The 16,633-nt window shown below is 33.0% G+C and overlaps 9 protein-coding genes across 9 annotated transcripts; 5 read left to right on the top strand and 4 right to left on the bottom strand.

Moving 5' to 3' along the window:
- Positions 1-160: 160 nt before the first annotated feature.
- On the bottom strand, positions 161-2,536 carry NAEGRDRAFT_79121 (serine/threonine protein kinase). Its single transcript, XM_002679228.1, has 2 exons — positions 1,639-2,536; positions 161-1,591 (listed from the first exon to the last, which is right to left on the bottom strand). The coding sequence occupies exons 1-2, from the start codon at positions 2,268-2,270 to the stop codon at positions 220-222; spliced, it is 2,004 nt and encodes a 667-aa protein (XP_002679274.1). The 5' UTR covers positions 2,271-2,536; the 3' UTR covers positions 161-219.
- Positions 2,537-2,884: 348 nt separating this feature from the next.
- On the bottom strand, positions 2,885-4,613 carry NAEGRDRAFT_1063 (uncharacterized protein; the record flags this gene model as incomplete). The annotated part of the gene is made up of 7 exons (XM_002679227.1): positions 2,885-3,078; positions 3,132-3,309; positions 3,369-3,850; positions 3,907-4,061; positions 4,144-4,288; positions 4,338-4,409; positions 4,454-4,613. Coding segments are annotated over 7 exons (1,386 nt in total), but the record flags the coding sequence as incomplete, so codon positions are not given.
- A 474-nt stretch (positions 4,614-5,087) lies between these two features.
- NAEGRDRAFT_79120 (uncharacterized protein) lies at positions 5,088-5,651 on the bottom strand (the record flags this gene model as incomplete). The annotated part of the gene is made up of 1 exon (XM_002679226.1): positions 5,088-5,651. One exon carries the CDS (start codon positions 5,649-5,651, stop codon positions 5,109-5,111), a length of 543 nt encoding a protein of 180 aa, XP_002679272.1. The 3' UTR covers positions 5,088-5,108.
- Positions 5,652-6,668: 1,017 nt separating this feature from the next.
- On the top strand, positions 6,669-7,094 carry NAEGRDRAFT_65568 (uncharacterized protein; the record flags this gene model as incomplete). Its single annotated transcript, XM_002679350.1, has 1 exon — positions 6,669-7,094. One exon carries the CDS (start codon positions 6,669-6,671, stop codon positions 7,092-7,094), a length of 426 nt encoding a protein of 141 aa, XP_002679396.1.
- Positions 7,095-7,537: 443 nt separating this feature from the next.
- NAEGRDRAFT_65567 (uncharacterized protein) lies at positions 7,538-8,310 on the bottom strand (the record flags this gene model as incomplete). The annotated part of the gene is made up of 2 exons (XM_002679225.1): positions 7,538-8,100; positions 8,151-8,310. The coding sequence occupies 2 exons, from the start codon at positions 8,308-8,310 to the stop codon at positions 7,538-7,540; spliced, it is 723 nt and encodes a 240-aa protein (XP_002679271.1).
- A 410-nt stretch (positions 8,311-8,720) lies between these two features.
- On the top strand, positions 8,721-9,760 carry NAEGRDRAFT_36072 (rho family small GTPase). Its single transcript, XM_002679349.1, has 6 exons — positions 8,721-8,731; positions 8,804-8,821; positions 8,868-8,906; positions 9,022-9,088; positions 9,141-9,208; positions 9,267-9,760. The coding sequence occupies exons 1-6, from the start codon at positions 8,728-8,730 to the stop codon at positions 9,677-9,679; spliced, it is 609 nt and encodes a 202-aa protein (XP_002679395.1). The 5' UTR covers positions 8,721-8,727; the 3' UTR covers positions 9,680-9,760.
- A 1,507-nt stretch (positions 9,761-11,267) lies between these two features.
- NAEGRDRAFT_79118 (uncharacterized protein) lies at positions 11,268-12,479 on the top strand (the record flags this gene model as incomplete). Its single annotated transcript, XM_002679348.1, has 3 exons — positions 11,268-11,431; positions 11,629-11,865; positions 12,007-12,479. The coding sequence occupies 3 exons, from the start codon at positions 11,268-11,270 to the stop codon at positions 12,431-12,433; spliced, it is 828 nt and encodes a 275-aa protein (XP_002679394.1). The 3' UTR covers positions 12,434-12,479.
- A 302-nt stretch (positions 12,480-12,781) lies between these two features.
- NAEGRDRAFT_65564 (uncharacterized protein) lies at positions 12,782-14,232 on the top strand (the record flags this gene model as incomplete). Its single annotated transcript, XM_002679347.1, has 3 exons — positions 12,782-13,494; positions 13,541-13,605; positions 13,652-14,232. 3 exons carry the CDS (start codon positions 12,782-12,784, stop codon positions 14,230-14,232), a joined length of 1,359 nt encoding a protein of 452 aa, XP_002679393.1.
- Positions 14,233-15,425: 1,193 nt separating this feature from the next.
- Positions 15,426-16,629, top strand: NAEGRDRAFT_36068 (uncharacterized protein). Its single transcript, XM_002679346.1, has one exon. The coding sequence runs from the start codon at positions 15,447-15,449 to the stop codon at positions 16,599-16,601; it is 1,155 nt and encodes a 384-aa protein (XP_002679392.1). The 5' UTR covers positions 15,426-15,446; the 3' UTR covers positions 16,602-16,629.
- The last annotated feature ends 4 nt before the right edge of the window (positions 16,630-16,633 follow it).

Genomic DNA, 16,633 nt, shown 5'->3' with positions numbered 1-16,633 from the left:
ATGTTCTGCATTAAATCCAATTTTCATCACAAATGTATTATTTGTTTCCGGACATTGAACTTTCTTTGGTTTTGATGATCCAACCAATTCGCAAAGTACCTGTAAATTATCGAGTTGATTTGGAAATTTAATCTTGTTGGTTTGATGTGACATTTTTTTTCTTTACAAAATCTGATTGATCTCTTGTGTTTATTAAGTTCCACATAGTTCCTATTTCCCTCACCACGTTTGACTGGATAGTAATCGTTGGTGAATAGCACGAAGGAAAGCAACTCTCAGTTCAATAGATGCCTCTGAGGATAGTATCTCATTTGCTGTTTCATCCGGATCCACTATTGATGCTGTAGTGGTTGTGGTCGTTGTTTCTTCATGAGCTACTAGGTATTCAGTCGTTGATGATCCAAATGAATGTGAAATTCTGTTAGCAGCGTAGTGATCGCTTGTCATTGTTGTGGTAGAAGGAGTTGGCATTTGTTTGTTTTTTAAAATTACAATTTCTTTACATGCTTCAAATCGAATGACCATTTCTCTAATCAAATTGAAAACAAATGACTTATCATCAATTGTAAATAATGAGGTAGGAGAGCTATTTTTTGGTGAGTTATTGGATGAATTGTTTGGAGATCTATTTGCTGTATCCATCATTAGTGTTTGAATTAGGAAGCTTAGAATAGTGGTCTGAATAGTTTCACCTGCAATATTTGCAAACTCGAGTATAAATTGCTTAATATTCGCAATTAGATGAATGTTAGTTTTCAATAGCTCAACATCTTCGCCAATATGAGGTGAATGTTCACTAATTACCGTTAAACTATCTACAAAAACATTATACAGTGAGGATTTTTTGTCCATTAAACTGGAATGACGTTTTGGAACTGGCGTCTCTTGTGAGCAAAGAGTAATAGCAACTGAAATTAGAATGAATAATATACATGATTGAGCTTCTAAAGAAACTCCTTGGGTGAAAAGAAATTCGTCTCCAATTTGATTAATTTGTTTGGTAACAACATCCACAAATAATCGAGGTTTGTACTCAAATAATTGGGTAAGTTGCTGGAATAGAACCTCAAATCTTGAAGTATCATTATGGTAAAACCCTAATAATTCGCATATTGTTTCAATATATTCTTCATTGGCATTCTCCAAGTTATCTGCAGAATATAGACCTTTGGACATTAATATTGTAGATTCGAGAGCTCTTATTATTGGATGAGCAAGTAGTTCCTCTCCAGTTATTCTTTCCTTGGGTTCAAATAGGGTCATGGCTGTAATTATCTTTTGCAAACATTTTAAAGGTATGTTTGAAATTACTTTTGTTAGAACTGATACGTCTCTACTCTTATTGTACATTCTACTATGAAATTCCTTATTTTCAATTTTAGAGAAGAGTTCTAGAAACGAAATTCCCAAACTATAAATGTCAACAGAAAGAGTATAGCAAAGTCTATTAATTTCAGGAGCAGCATAGATCGGAGATCCACAGAAAGTATTGAGTTTTTCTTTCTTATCTTGAAGAAGTGAGCTAAGCCCAAAATCACACAACTTAATTACCTGACTGGTTGAGTCTGGAGGCAAGTGTATGAGAATGTTACTGTATTTGGTATTGAGATTTTTGATTGGAAGCGAAGAATAACTTACTGTGGTTTGATATCTCTGTGACACAAATTCATTTTGTGACAATAGCTTAATCCCTTGACTGACTGTATAAACCAATCGATCATTGTTAAAAAATCGGCATTCACATGCTTGTTTCTTTTAAGAAAATCTCCAATCGATCCATTATTGCAATATTCCATAACAATACCAACAAGTGGTTCATTCCTTTGGGTGCAATCCTCTGTAGTGGTTGGTGTATCTATTGTTTGATCTTTTTTGATTTCAAAATACTCGTAAAACTCAAGAACATTGGTGTGGTTAAGGCTCTTCATTGCTAAAATTTCTGAGGTAATTAATTTCCAATCCTGATCATTTCTCGAATAGCAACACTTGATTGCTACATTTGATTTTTCTCCATAATTACCACTCTTCTTTTCTGCCTTATAAACTTGAGCATATGTTCCCTTTCCAATGAGCTTTTCAATTTTATATTGTCCATCCACCATTTGCCCACATTTCAATAGTTGATCTTTGCAATCAATCATCAAGCCTGGTTCTACAGTTTCATCATCATAATCTTCTTCGGCCATCATCAACCGAGCAGCATTATAGTCGGTACTTGTTGATGTGGCAATTTTAGATATTAAACCTGGTTTTGTTGCACTGTTTCCCATCCTCTTATTTAATATATTTTCTTGTTGTTGTTGTGCTGCTATTGTAAATATAATTGTATTTTGAACGTTTGTGGGTGGAGAAGAACGTGATGATCAACACAATATTTATCGCTAATCTAAATATTACCTCCTCCGAAGGATTTGAAATAAAAAATCAATTGTGAAGTATTGTGTGGCGAAGAAGAATAGGACCAACAACACTACCACTTGTTAGAATTTGAGGGTTTTTCAAGAAGAAGAATTTTGGTGTGGCCGAGGGAACGGACTTTTGTGGATTTTTTTGATGATGGACAAAACCAAAGCGATAAACTCCTAGCATAGAACAATCTTGCACTTGATCATAACCGAGATTGAAAATCAATGAATGCCCACAAACGCAACAATTATTATTTGTGTGAGATTGAGTGATAGAATATATTAAGCACAAATTTATATTGAGGAAATGATGTTGAGTATTTGTAAAAGAGATTCTTTTAGAGATCCTTATCATCCAATTCAACTTGTTGATCGAGTGATATGTTGGATGGTGGTGAGGCTATGGTTGGCTTAACTTCATCTCCATTCTCTGTGAAAGTTTTGATTTTTCTGTAGTGATATTTTCTAGACATTATCAAATGAATAACAAGGGCAACAATCATCAAGAAGGCAAAGAAAGAGAATTCATAAACTTGTTTGAATTGAGCTTCAGGAAGTGGAATTGATGCAACGATAACCACAACTACATTACCCATACTAACAGTGAGCAAGTAATAGGCTTGCATGAGAGATTTCATTTCTTTTGGAGCTTGTGAATAGGCAAATTCGATACCTGATGTACATGAATGAATGGATGAGAATGTTAACTTGAATTCTACTACTTACCAGTAACAGAAACCAAAATTTCACCAACAGACAATAAAACATATTGAGGAATTTGCCAAGCAACGTGAACTTGATGAGGACGCATTCTAACAAAGGTCTCAACAATAGCAGCACAAACAAATGACAGAGTAGCAATTACCATACCAATTGAAATCTTCTTCAATGGAGTCAAATTGAACTAGAAGGATTCAAAGGGTTTGTGTTATTTCATATAAATTAATATTCCTTAATACTTACAAACTTGTTGAGGAATTTGTAAATTACTCTATCGAATATAATGACCAAAAAGATAATAAGAACAGGATTTAAAGTGGTAATTTGATCAGCTCCAAATTCATATGTACCAACTTTTCTGTCCATCAATTCAGCTTGGAATACGAATCTACTCGAATGTTGATCGAACAAACTCCAAAACACAATAATTGGCAATAACATTACACATACACTCCAAACACATTTGGCATCATAGACATCCTTCTTTGAGTGCTTAACTACAGCCCTATCAATCCAATTCTTTGGTTCATCATCTAGTGGTACAGTTTCAGATGATTCGTCTTGAATTGGTTGTTGGTTTCCTCTCTTGAATAATAATGAGAATGCTGTGGCCAATACTTTGCAAAATTTGAAAAGTGGATTGTTTTTGAATCCAGTTGGAGGAACTATGACATACCATCTCTTACCAAGGGCAAAGATGGCGGTAGCAATAACCAATAATACAGCTTTTGAAGTTGAAGAAAGAAGTATTGATGTGAAAGGAAAGGGTGTATGTACTTACCTGGAACAGCAAAGGCTACTGCATAACCAAAACTAGTTCTAATAATTGGAGAAACAAATGATGAAACAGTTGATCCAAGATTAATACTAAAATAGAATACAGCAAAGAATGAAGCAATTAATTCGGTTTGATTCTCCTTAAATTGATCACCACCCCTAATATTACCAAAGATTGAGTATAAATGAAAAATTCCAAATATTTGAATCAATATTTTACATTTGTGAACAATAAACATACATTGTACTAACAGAAGATTTAATTCCTCCTGTTCCAATTGCAACCAAAATCAAACCGACCACACATCCCCACCAATGAGGTGGTGTTCCAGTCAACCCATCAATAGCAGTTACACTGATAACCATTTGTCCAAGACAATAAATGGCTATTCGATTAATTAATTATTTGAATATTTAAATAATCATTTAACATACAGCTCAAAATTACAATAGTCCAATATTTTCCTAAAACAGCATCTGCCAAAAAACCTCCAATCAATGGAGTGACTAAGATAATTTCAATATATTTAACATTTCATAATAACACTTACAATAAGCTAAAAATACAAATGAGTGTACAATTACAGTTGCGTTATCCTCAGAAAAAAGCAAATACTTCTTTAAATATAATGACAAGATTGTTTTAAATCCATAAAAAGCAAATCTCTCACATAATTCATTAATTATAATAAACCATGTAGCAATAGGATAATCAGCAAATATAAATAATCTCCTGAATAAACTTTTTTGTTGGGGTTGAACAATTTCATGAATTGATGATAAATCAGCTTCTTCCTCTTCCGAAATATTTTCTCTCTCAGCGTGTGTTGATGATTGTGTTCGTGTAAACTCCTGATCACCTGCTCCACCAATACTCTCCTCATCCGATACCTGTTGAGGTTGATTAGACATTTTTTTGATTTTGCTTTTTAAATTGTTCGCACGCTAAGAGAGAATCCACCATTCGTTCAATGTTAAAACTCCTTTTGTAATCAAGAAGTTCTATTATTTGATTTTCGATTTATGGAGTGCACAAAATTTGTTGAGAATGTAATTGATTATGAATCGAGATTAAAGAATTTAATGTTGTGTTGTTTTTGAAAACGATGAAAATGTGAAAGATTAAATCGAAAGAAATTATGAAATTCCTTCTCAAAAACTTTCTTTTAAAAGAATTGTCCAAAATTGTCATAATAACATATCAACTTAATTGACAAAATTTAAGAGATTTGGTGCAATACTGATATCCTCAAATGTACAATAAGATTTCAATCCACATTGTCCATAACAAGCTGGTCCTCTCTTATCTTTGATGCAAACATCCAAACACTTTTGGCAATTTTCAGACACTTCTTTTGTCTTATTTTCTGGTCCTTCGATCAATTTCTTGAATTGGCTAAATTTCAAAATCTTGCTTGCCAAAGTATCATAAAGTTCTGTATTTCCAGAGCTTCTTTTCTTTGTAGGAATTTGAACTTTACACAAGTCTACACATTTTTGATATTCATGTTGTCCAGTAGAACCGGATGAGCATTGAAGAGTACAAGAGTCTGTGGCCTTTGCAGCATTCATTGTTTTGGCTTTTCTTGCTGGTTTCCTCAAATATTTTACCAGAACATCAAAAACATCAATTTTTTTACAGTTAGCCGATTGTGTTGTCATCAAACAAACAACAACAACAAGAAGTATCATCACTAAAAATCTTCCCGATGTAGCTGACCGTGGCATGCTGTCAGTTGTTCCTGTCATTTTTTTTCAAGATGATATTATTAAATTTTGATTATCATTTTCGTAATCAATAAAAATATTAAAATCAATTATTCCAAACAACACTCATTCAACCAAACTGTTCTTTGCTACCAGCATTCCTTTCCAATGAACCTTAATACTATTTAAATGAACACAAAATATTCCAAATTCTCATCATAACAATTATTTTCCAAATTACAATAACAATAACATGAATAATTCCTCTCCAACATCACCTCCATCTAATAGACCCTTTGTCACATCTCCAACTCCTGTACCAACGACCAATTTAACCAGTCCATCTAATTCTGTCTCAACAACATTTAACGTGCCTTCTTCAACACCTAGTGGAAAATCGGGTCCAGTTCCATCAAATAATGAAGCAACACCATCGAATGCTATCTACATGTAATCAATTCCCTTATTTTTAAAAAATGATAAATTTCCTCCTTAATTCGTTCCTTCAAAAATTCCTCATCAGATGAAAAGCCGATTTGTCTAAGGCATCTCAAGAATTGCAAACAATACATAAATGTACTGAGAAAATGTAAACACACTCCATCAGAGATTTAGCGCCAATTTTTTTCGAGTCCCGTTTTCACACTTTCAAAAATTACCATTTCCAGACTGTGTTCTTAATAAGTTGAAAAATAAGAAGAGAATCCTTGTTCTGGGAGTGTGTTTACATTTTCCCAACAATATGAATCGTTCGGTTCGTGATATGAATGAACCTTTCAACAATGTTTATCTCAATATCCTGTTTATACAACAAGTCAAAAAGAACCTAATAGATTGACTTTGCATTCAAATGAAGAAGAGTCAATCAAAATGGTCAATTAGTGAGGTTGAGATGAAAGAAAATTGTTGCGGCGACAAATTGACTGTATTGCCGATAGCGATTCATTCATATGGGGAATTTCCTCACACACATTGAAAAAAACCAATCAATATTATCTTCGTGGTTCTTCATCTCAAAAACAACACAATCAGACAAGTGTGTCAATCATTATGAACCCAATGAATGATATCGACCCAAAGCAATATAATGTTGCTTGTAAATATTTTATGAATGGATATTGTAAGAATGGAATCGAATGCTCTTACTATCACCCTCAACCAAACGAATTCATGATATACTATAATATCTTGTTAAGAGAACAATTAATTTCAAATCCTCCAATGATTCCTTATTGTCAAGTCATGCCACAACCTCCTGCCTATTTTGTAAATCAACAACAACTCACTTCCCCTAACTCTTATCATCACAATACCAATACTCATCATCATCACCATCAACAAAAATATGTTCCACCAAATATCAGTATGTACAGTGAAGTGTTTGAAGATGGTGACGAAGAGGTGTCATTTTACCAACCTAAAGTTTGTACATTTTATTTGAGTGGAAAGGTTTGTACATTTTATTTGAAATTCCTTATAGTTTAACATTTTGTACCTGTCACTATTCATATAAGCAGGGATGTAAATATGGCTATCATTGCAAATTCTTCCATCCAACCATTCAAAACAGAGTAAATCACGAAAAGGATGATCAGGTCAAATCTCCAAATACTAGTACTTCACCAACAAATTCAATTTCTGAGATACCAATCTCAAAAATCATAAAATCAAACCAAAGAGGAGCTAAAAATTCTCGCTCACCAACAAATTCATCAAGATCTTCCTCGAGTGACAGTGCTTCTAATAGTAGTATGGACGAAAAGAGGGATGAACTCTTTCAACAAGTAGGTCCAGAAATGGTTCAAGGAAATGCTTCGTATGCTACAGTTTTGAGACAATCACTAGGGGTGGTATCTCAATAAAATATTTATTTACAACAGATAATTTTTGATTGGATAGAATTAGTTGAATGAGTGTGACAAGAATTTTCATTTTTTTTTAATTGAGAATTGTCTTGAGAACATTTTGATCAGATTATCAATTCTTTCTTCCATTACTGAATCTGAAGCAAGAACGAGTGAGGTTTCACCTTGATTTTGTGATCGTTTCGAATTGGTAAAATCTCTAAATGCTCTAAACCATTCTTTGTGTCTTCTCTTTTTCAGATTTTGAAGGAAATGAACCAAATGATAATCCTTTTTTAAAATGGCCTTATTGCTTATCAAATCTTCTGCTCCATTCGGTATATTAATTCCAAGATTCAATGAATTAATTCCTTTAATATCGAATATAAAAACAGGTGTCTCCTCTTCTCCTTCTTCTCCTGATTGATTTGTCACGTCTAAATTTTCTATAAATTCATCATCATCCTGTAAGAAAGATGAAGTTGGTGTGCTTGATATTGAATTTCCACAATTAATTGGTGAACGTGGTGATAATTCGCTTCCACTCGAATTTTGTGAAATATTATCCAAAAAATCTGCATTACTATTTACATTTTCAAATAAATACTCATCACTATTTACATTTTCCTCGTTTCTTAACTGGTTTGCTATTATTAAATTAATTATTACTACTATTAATACTATTTAAAATTCATACCTATTTCTAACCTCCTACTTTTGGCATGCTGTCCTGCTGTATATGCCAAATAGGCTAACTTGTTAGGTGCAAATGCTGTTCTTTTTCTAAACTTTTTTCTCCGAGTACAATCCTTAGGATCGTTCGTTTCCTCAGCTTCAGATCCTATTATATTTTTCATTACTACTACTATTAATTTAATTATATATGTTATTATTTCTTCTTCCAATAATCAATTCCGCACTATGAAAAACAACCAACTCCTGGAATGCAACAATAAGCAAAAATAATAATAATAATATCAATTTAATGATCACACAATTTTTTTCAAAGTCAAAACATTTCCAGGTGGGTACCAAAATAACACAACAATTATCTTCATCATCAAAAGCATGTTCTTCATACAAGCAAGTAATTACTATTAAACAACTGACAATTCAAAGTGAAAGATTGCTTTGGTAGATCAGCCAAATATCATTGAGAGAGAACTCTTTTATGTGCTTACGGGATCCTGCTTGTCAAACGTTTAGGAAAATAAACAACCGAATACTTCTAAATAAAAGCAAAAGCTATTAAACAACAACACGATAAGAAAAAAATGGGTAAGTGATGATTGTTCTTTTCATTGTGTGGTTGACAATGTGTGCTTGTTCGGCCTTGGTTTGTGTGGCTAGATACTGAAAAACGATGCAGTAAGTTTTATTAGAAAGTGATGGCAAAGTTTAATATTTCGAATAGAATGTGTTGCTGTTGGTGATGGTGCTGTTGGAAAGACTTGTAAGTTTTCAAAGAGGTTGGATAATTTAATGATGATGTAATTATATTGATTGGATTGATGATAATAACAATGAACAATTGTATTCGAAACTATTTATTGGAATATTTTAAATAGGTTTATTAATTAGATATGCCAAAGGCGAATTTCCAGCCAAATATGTTCCTACAATTTTTGAAAATTAGTAAGTTTTGCTCCCTTTCCTCTCTCTGGACAGAGTTTTTAATAATTTATAGTGATTCGAGTGTTGAGTATAAACCAAGACAATATGTGACTCTTTCTCTTTGGGATACTGCTGGTCAAGGTAATTTTAAAAATTTACTTTTTTAAATATTTATTGAGATGATTGAAAATTATTTTAGAGGGTTATGAGAATTTGAGACCTCTATCTTATCCTAATTCAGATGTGATTTTAATTTGTTTTTCAGTTGTGTCTCCAGATTCCTACGACAACGTCAAAACTGTTTGGTATCCTGAAATTAAGAAACATGTTCCAAAAACACCAATTGTTATTTGTGGATTAAAAACAGATTTGAGAAATGATGAAGAAACTTTGAGTAAACTCAAAAAGGAAGGACAAGTGCCAACAACAAAGGAAGATGGAGAAAAGCTGGCAAAGGAACTTAAAGCTGCTGCCTATTTGGAATGCTCTGCCTATACTGCTGATAATTTACAAAATGTTCTCCAAACAGCAATTCTTGTTGGATTGAATGAGTATAAACCAGCGTCATCCAGTTCGCAAAGTAGCAGTGGAGGAGGTTGTATTATTGCTTAATGGACTAATCATAATTAAGATTCATGGTTTTATTAGCATTGTAAAATATTTCACTTATGTACATAAAATAATTTATTTTTGAATTCCTAGTATTTGCATCAACATGTTGGTTGACTATCTCAATCATCCTACATTCTCTCTTTTTCAAGTAACTCATACTATTGTATTAAATCCTTAGAATTTTATCAAATAATCTCAAATTCTAATGATGAGAACTTCCAGAAGGGACATTGATGAAAAAGGTTGGAATTAAGAGTCCAACACTTGATGCTCCAATAATGAATTTGGTTCTATTATTGAGTGGTCGCTTCATGAATAAACATGCAAAAATTGGGATTGTTGGAGAAATACTTCCAGTGAAAGCTCCTGTAGTACGATGGCAATTGATTGAAATAGAGTTTCGATATTATTACTTAATATATTTAAAATAAACTTACCCTATTAAAATCATCATTAATAAACTCTATTTTGAGTATCACTTACCATAGATGCCTTCCAACCTTCTGGCATGGCAGCAATTGTATCACTTTTTCAAAATGTTGTGTTAACACTCTCATAGTTCCAAAACAAATACTAACCTTGCTGAATTACCAATAGCAGCTAAAAATTTCAATTTGAATCAATGACAACACACTTTAAAAAACACTAACCTCCAACAATAGTACCAAATCCACTCACTCCAATTCTCTTGGCAATATATCCTTCAATTGACACACCAGCAACAAGAGAAAGCATCAAAATAGAAGTATCAATAATTCCAAATCTCAAAAATCTTTTAAAATCTACACTTTTATAAAAAGGTTCTTGATTTTTAACAACTGCTTGTCCATTACTACTACTATTAACATCCGATGAAAGAGGTGCTCCTCCTTGTTCCGAATTATTAGAGTTGTCATGTTGAGAATTTCCTGTAGGGTGATGAGTCATTTTTTATTCAATTTTGTTGAAGTGATTTTGATTTGTTTAGAAATCATGATGAAAAATTGTGAAGAGTTTTTGTTTCTCTTATTCAAGAAGATCGAATGCAATCTTTAGTTACTAAAATTCAATGAATTTTTTGTTATTCAAAGATTATTGGAAGAATTGAAAAGAATGAGAAAATTGTAGATGAATCGTTTTAACTAGGAAAGGTTGCCAATTCGGTTCGATTAAAAGATAAACTTGCCTTTCTTTGGACAATACATGAGCAAATCTATTAAGAATGCATTTTCAGAAAACAATTCATCGAGATGTCTTCAAACCTGCTTGGCATAATTTTGCCCATCAATAATTGTAAAGACCATGTTGACAAGGAACTTTGGAGAAGATTGAGTAACGGAGACAAAACTCTCCAATTCGATCAATAAAATGTTCGTCCGATCGTTCAAGGATATAATACTTTGTGCCTTAAGTTTGATTCAAAAAATTCAACTAATACTTGAGATCTTAACTGATCATAGCAATGAGGGGAAATACTTTAGTACATGCACTTGTTTAGATTGATTTTCCTGTGTTTGGTCTTGAGAGAGAAGGTCAATGACTTTCGATGTTCGAAAGAAGTTGTTTGTCTGTTGGAAAATTGATTTTTTAATTTAAAATAATTAAAAAAATGGGCGGTCTCATTTCTCGTCTATTATTTCAACCTCCAGAACCTGCAAGTTATACGAAGAGCGACAAGTACATCTTTCTGGAATGTGAAGATAAGAAAGTAGTAGATGAAAGAGGACAGAAAGTTAATGTCAAGGTACCACTTGTTTTTTTGGAATGTAAAGGGTAAGATCAAATTTTTGATTACCTCTCGTACGAACAACAACAACAATATTTTAATAATGATATTATTATTATTTGTAATATGATGGCTAATTGAATGACCTGGTTTAAAATATTTTAATTATTATGTGATGATAATTAAAATACAACGTCATTACTTTCGGATGGTCATTCCATCATGAATTTTGGATGATAAACAGATCTGATCTTTGTTTATTGTATAGTCATGGTAATGCCACAGATTTGGGTCAAACAATGCCCTATCTGGAATTACTTAGAAGTTCACTTAAGATCAACGTTTGTGGATATGAATACCAAGGTTATGGTATTTCAGAACCAAAAGTGACTTGCTCTGAGCCTAGAGTTTACGCAAGTATAGAAGCAGCTGTTAAATATTTAAAGAAAGAAAGAGGTTTCTCAGAGGATAGAATCATAGTGTAAGTATTTAATCTATGAGTGTTGACATATCCTCTTTCTTGTGATGATCCAATATCTTTTCATTATAATAATAATAATAACAACAACAATAACATTTTCTTGATGATAATGATGATAACAACAATATGAAAAAACAATAGGTTTGGAACATCTCTTGGAACGGGACCAAGCACGTATATTGCCTCAAAAGAAAATTCAAACTTTAGAGGAGTTATTCTGCAAAGTCCATTCACATCAGTAGTGCGTATAAAAGTGAACACAAGCAAGAAGATTTTCTTTGATATGTTCCGAAATATAGATAGGATAGACAAGGTTAAATGTCCAGTATTTATAATCCACGGAAAGGTAGATGAAGTAGTTCCTTTCGATCATGGAGAATCACTTCAACAAAAAGTGAAATACAAATATACACCTCTATTTATTGACTATGCCGGTCACAACAACATATTGGAAATAATGTCTGTAGAACGTTATTTGAAACAAATATTTAAGTTTATTGTATATTTGAACGAATTTCGAAATCGTCCAACAGAAGAGAATGGTCAAAATGGATCTAGTTCACAATAATCAAACCCCATTGTAACAATAATATAATTATTTAATATATTCTTTCATTCTCTTGAATTTATTCTTGGCACAACTTGAATACTATTGCATTTCTTCCATGGAATAGTTATCGCAAAAAGTGAAAAATATCAGGAATGGAATGAGTATTATCTATCAAGGTACATCTGTTGACACGCATGAATTTAACTTTGTCTATCATCATTAGAAAATCAAGTATTCTCTAAAATATCAAACTCTCCAAAATCTTATTCTCCCATGCAACACTCTTTTATTGTGGTTTGTGAATCAATTCTCTTTAAAATCGATAGAAAATAATAAAAATTCAAAAAACCAACTTCAAAAAAAAACATGAGACAAAAAGCAACTGGTAAAGGCCACAAAAAACCACCAACCAAGAAACAGCCATCGGAAAAGGCAAACACTCAAAAGAGAAAGAATGTGGACATGATGAATATTTCAGAATTTGAAGATACTGAAGTACATGAAGGTAATAATTATCAAGAACAAGCTTTCACTTCAAAAAAGAGAAAGAAGGCCAATCGTGTTAATCAGAAAAAGAAGAAGGTTACTGTTGACTCTTCCGATAAGCCGGTAGTACAAATTCGTCAAAAGATATCTCACGAAAGAAATTTATTCTTCTTTGAACAATTAATGTTAAAACATCAAATTACAAGAAAATTCCCACATTTACATTTTGAAAAAGTTGCTCATGGTTTTGATATTTATTATAAACCAAATGCCTATTCTGAATTGAACGAGGAAATGCAAAAAGAAGGAGGTGGAGAAAATCAATCACAAGAAGAAGGTTCAAATGTCATCAAGTTTATCAAATTAATCAATAATTTAATGCCAATAAGAGATTTGGAAAATAAGTCAGTAATGACAGGTGCATTCCAAAAAGGTAAATTAGGAGGAGGAATTGGTGCTGTTGGAGGGGCATCATCATTGGAAGGACCTACAACTGAACACAATGAGCAATATTTCATTGAAATAGCTCCAATTTGTGTAGGAGATTTGGTTTGTTTACCACAAAGATTATTTAACAGTAGTGGACAAATTGGGTATGTATTTAATCAATTTTAATTGATTTCTGAAATTTGAAAATAGTCCTCTTGTTATTTGTTATAAGGTGACAAATAGCTTATTCTTCATTGATCCATACACACTCAAGAGTATGTTTTAAATTATTCAAATATCAATTAATACGAAAAATTATAGATTTTGAAATTACTGCTCAAAACTATTTCCAATCACCATTTAGAGCTCTATTGTCAGTTACCCAACTTGCTGAATATACTATCAATGATATTGAGGTGAAAAAGAATCAAAAAGGAAGGCCAATTTCTGCTCAAGCTGGCAGATTCCAACTCAGTGAAGTGTCTCTTGTCAAGACATCAGAATTAGGTGTTGCTCCAGATGTTCAAACATTCTGTCACATTACTCAATTGCTAGAAGTTGGAGATACTGTTTATGGATATGATTTGAAGAATGCTAATCTCAATAGTGATGACCTTGCAAGTTACAAGAAACTTGTTTTACCAGATGTTATTATTGTTAAAAAGAAGTATGAATGGGAAACTCAAAGAATTTGGAAGTTACACCATTTCTGTATGGACCCTGAAGGAAATGATTATGATGCATTCTTGAATGATCTTGAAGAAGATCAAGATATGAGATCCAAAGTCATGTTGTTCAAACATGAAAATTCTGGTTCTATTGCAAGTAAGATTAAATTTGATAGTGATGGAAAGAATCCTAGAGTTAGACTTGAGGAATTATTGGAAGCTTGGACTATTTAATTTAGAATATTTGATTTTACACTCAAATATTTCCTTAAAAGCAATTCTGGATAACCACAAGTTAAAACCTGAGCATCCTGAGATGAGAGTGGTAGATCCTTTTCAACTAGTTGCTTATCAATTTTTTTAAACTTTTTCTCTCCCTCAATATTTACTGATTTAAAATAAAGAGTTTCGTTCATATCCTCAAATTTCAATGAAAAGAAAGCAATCTCATAATTTCTATAATTTCTTCTAATTTTACAAGTTTTAGCTGAGACAACCCTGTGATGATTTGAACTGAGTGCCAGATCCGAAACTTGATTCATCTTTAATTGGTTCTCTATACTCTTGAGTAGATTATCCTGATCAGATAAATCAACCTTCTCTGAAAAACAGTGAATTTTCTTCCATTTTTCAATGCCAGATTTCTTTCTCTTTTTACGAATTTTAATTTCAAATTGTGACATGTAAGCAAGTTTAATTCCAATAGTTTCGGGAATAACACTATTTCCCTCCTTATCCACAACAATTAAATACACATCATTTTTCTCTTCCATTTTTTGATATTCAGTAAAGTTGTGATGAAACTCTTCGGAAGTGAGTGGTTTAAATCTTCTAAATTCAAATCCCATTTTTTTTTCAAAATTGATTCTATTAATAAATATTATATTATTGTATTAAATTAGTTCACTGTGAATTAATCATAATTGAGCATGATGAGTATTAAGAAGTATTTCCACCAGCTTCAATTATTCCTATTGAGGCTTCTAAATTACTGTAAAATTGTCAAATTTCCCAACCACGAAAAATTTCCATGGAAATTTTACAAGTCCGAGAAGATCCAATCAAAAAGTTTTTAACGGCCAACCACCGTTTTTACAATAGTAAACTTGCATTTCTGACGTGGCCGGGAGCTTTTTTTTGAGAGATCTTGTTGCGGTCACCACCTGTACATTGATATTTCCATAGTACATTTGTGCCTTCAATGATAAAGTTGAATTTTTCACACACCCTTGTGAATTTCCACATATTCATTCTTCTTTCAATATATTATTACAATTTTCAAAGATAACAAGATGACATGAGTGAAATTTTCGCAGTGATGCTCTTTAGAACGATGCTGCGTTGTTCTTCAAAGCGGTCACTTGTTCAGTAATGTTGTTGAGTTGAAAAACTCGCAGCAAACCCGAAAATTTGTTTTTGTTCGTTGAAAAAAAAACACCACATATAAAATGCCTGAAACTTTCCACTTCTCCTCAGAATCTGTTACTGAAGGTCACCCAGATAAGATTTGCGACCAAATCTCTGATGCTGTCCTCGATGCTTGTTTGGCTCTTGATCCATACTCCAAGGTTGCTTGTGAAACCTGTTGTAAGACTGGTATGATCTTGGTTTTCGGTGAAATTACCACCAAGGCTATTTTGGACTTCCAAAAGATTGTCAGAGAAGCTGTCAAGAAGATTGGTTTCGATGACTCAAGCAAGGGTTTCGATTATAAGACTTGTAACGTTTTGGTTGCTATTGAACAACAATCACCTGATATTGCTGGTGGTGTCCACGTTGGTCGTACTGAAGAAGAATTAGGTGCTGGTGATCAAGGTCTCATGTTCGGTTATGCTTCTGATGAAACTCCAGAATTGATGCCATTGTCTCACTTGTTGGCCTCCAAGTTGGCTGCTAGACTTACTGAAGTCAGAAAGAATGGTACTCTCCCATGGTTGAGACCTGACGGTAAGACTCAAGTCACCGTTGAATATGTTAAGGAAGGTGGTAACCTCACTCCAAAGAGAGTTTCTACCCTCTTGATTTCTACTCAACACGACGAAGTTGTTTCCAACGAAGAAATCCAAAAGTCATTGAAGGAACACGTCATTGTTCCAGTTATTCCAGCCAATTTGTTGGATGATGCTACTATTTACCATCTTAACCCATCTGGAAGATTCGTTATCGGAGGTCCACAAGGTGATGCTGGTCTTACTGGTAGAAAGATTATTGTTGATACTTATGGTGGTTGGGGTGCTCACGGTGGTGGTGCTTTCTCTGGTAAGGATCCATCTAAGGTCGATAGATCTGCTTCTTATGCTGCAAGATGGGTTGCTAAGTCCGTCGTTGCTGCTGGTTTGGCTAAGAGATGTTTGGTTCAAGTTGCCTATGCTATTGGTATTGCTCACCCATTGTCTGTTCACGTTGATACCTATGGTACTGCTTTGAACGGTAAGACTGATGCTGATATTTTGGCTATTGTCAATAAGAACTTTGATTTGAGACCATATCACATCATTAAGGATTTGAACTTGATGAACCCAATCTACTCACCAACTGCTGCTTATGGTCACTTTGGTAGAAGCGAATTCCCATGGGAACAACCAAAGACTCTCCAACTCTAAATGACTAAATAAACAAAAAATTCTTCACCTGT

This window comes from Naegleria gruberi (genome assembly GCF_000004985.1).
Source record: "Naegleria gruberi genomic scaffold NAEGRscaffold_14, whole genome shotgun sequence".
NCBI classification, from domain to species: Eukaryota; Heterolobosea; class Eutetramitea; order Acrasida; family Naegleriidae; genus Naegleria; species Naegleria gruberi.
Note: the sequence above shows the minus strand (reverse complement) of the source record. Positions and strands in the feature narration are given on the sequence as shown.

Bases quoted from the DNA above. Each gene is read 5' to 3' on its own strand.
- NAEGRDRAFT_36072 (XM_002679349.1), top strand. The intron at 8,907-9,021 runs GTAAGTTTTCAA...TATTTTAAATAG, and splicing joins TGGTGCTGTTGGAAAGACTT to GTTTATTAATTAGATATGCC. The intron at 9,089-9,140 runs GTAAGTTTTGCT...AATAATTTATAG, and splicing joins CCTACAATTTTTGAAAATTA to TGATTCGAGTGTTGAGTATA.
- NAEGRDRAFT_36068 (XM_002679346.1), top strand. From the start codon at position 15,447: ATGCCTGAAACTTTCCACTTCTCCTCAGAATCTGTTACTGAAGGTCAC.
- NAEGRDRAFT_79121 (XM_002679228.1), bottom strand. From the start codon at position 2,270: ATGGGAAACAGTGCAACAAAACCAGGTTTAATATCTAAAATTGCCACA. The intron at 1,592-1,638 runs GTAAGTTATTCT...TACCAAATACAG, and splicing joins CACAGAGATATCAAACCACA to TAACATTCTCATACACTTGC.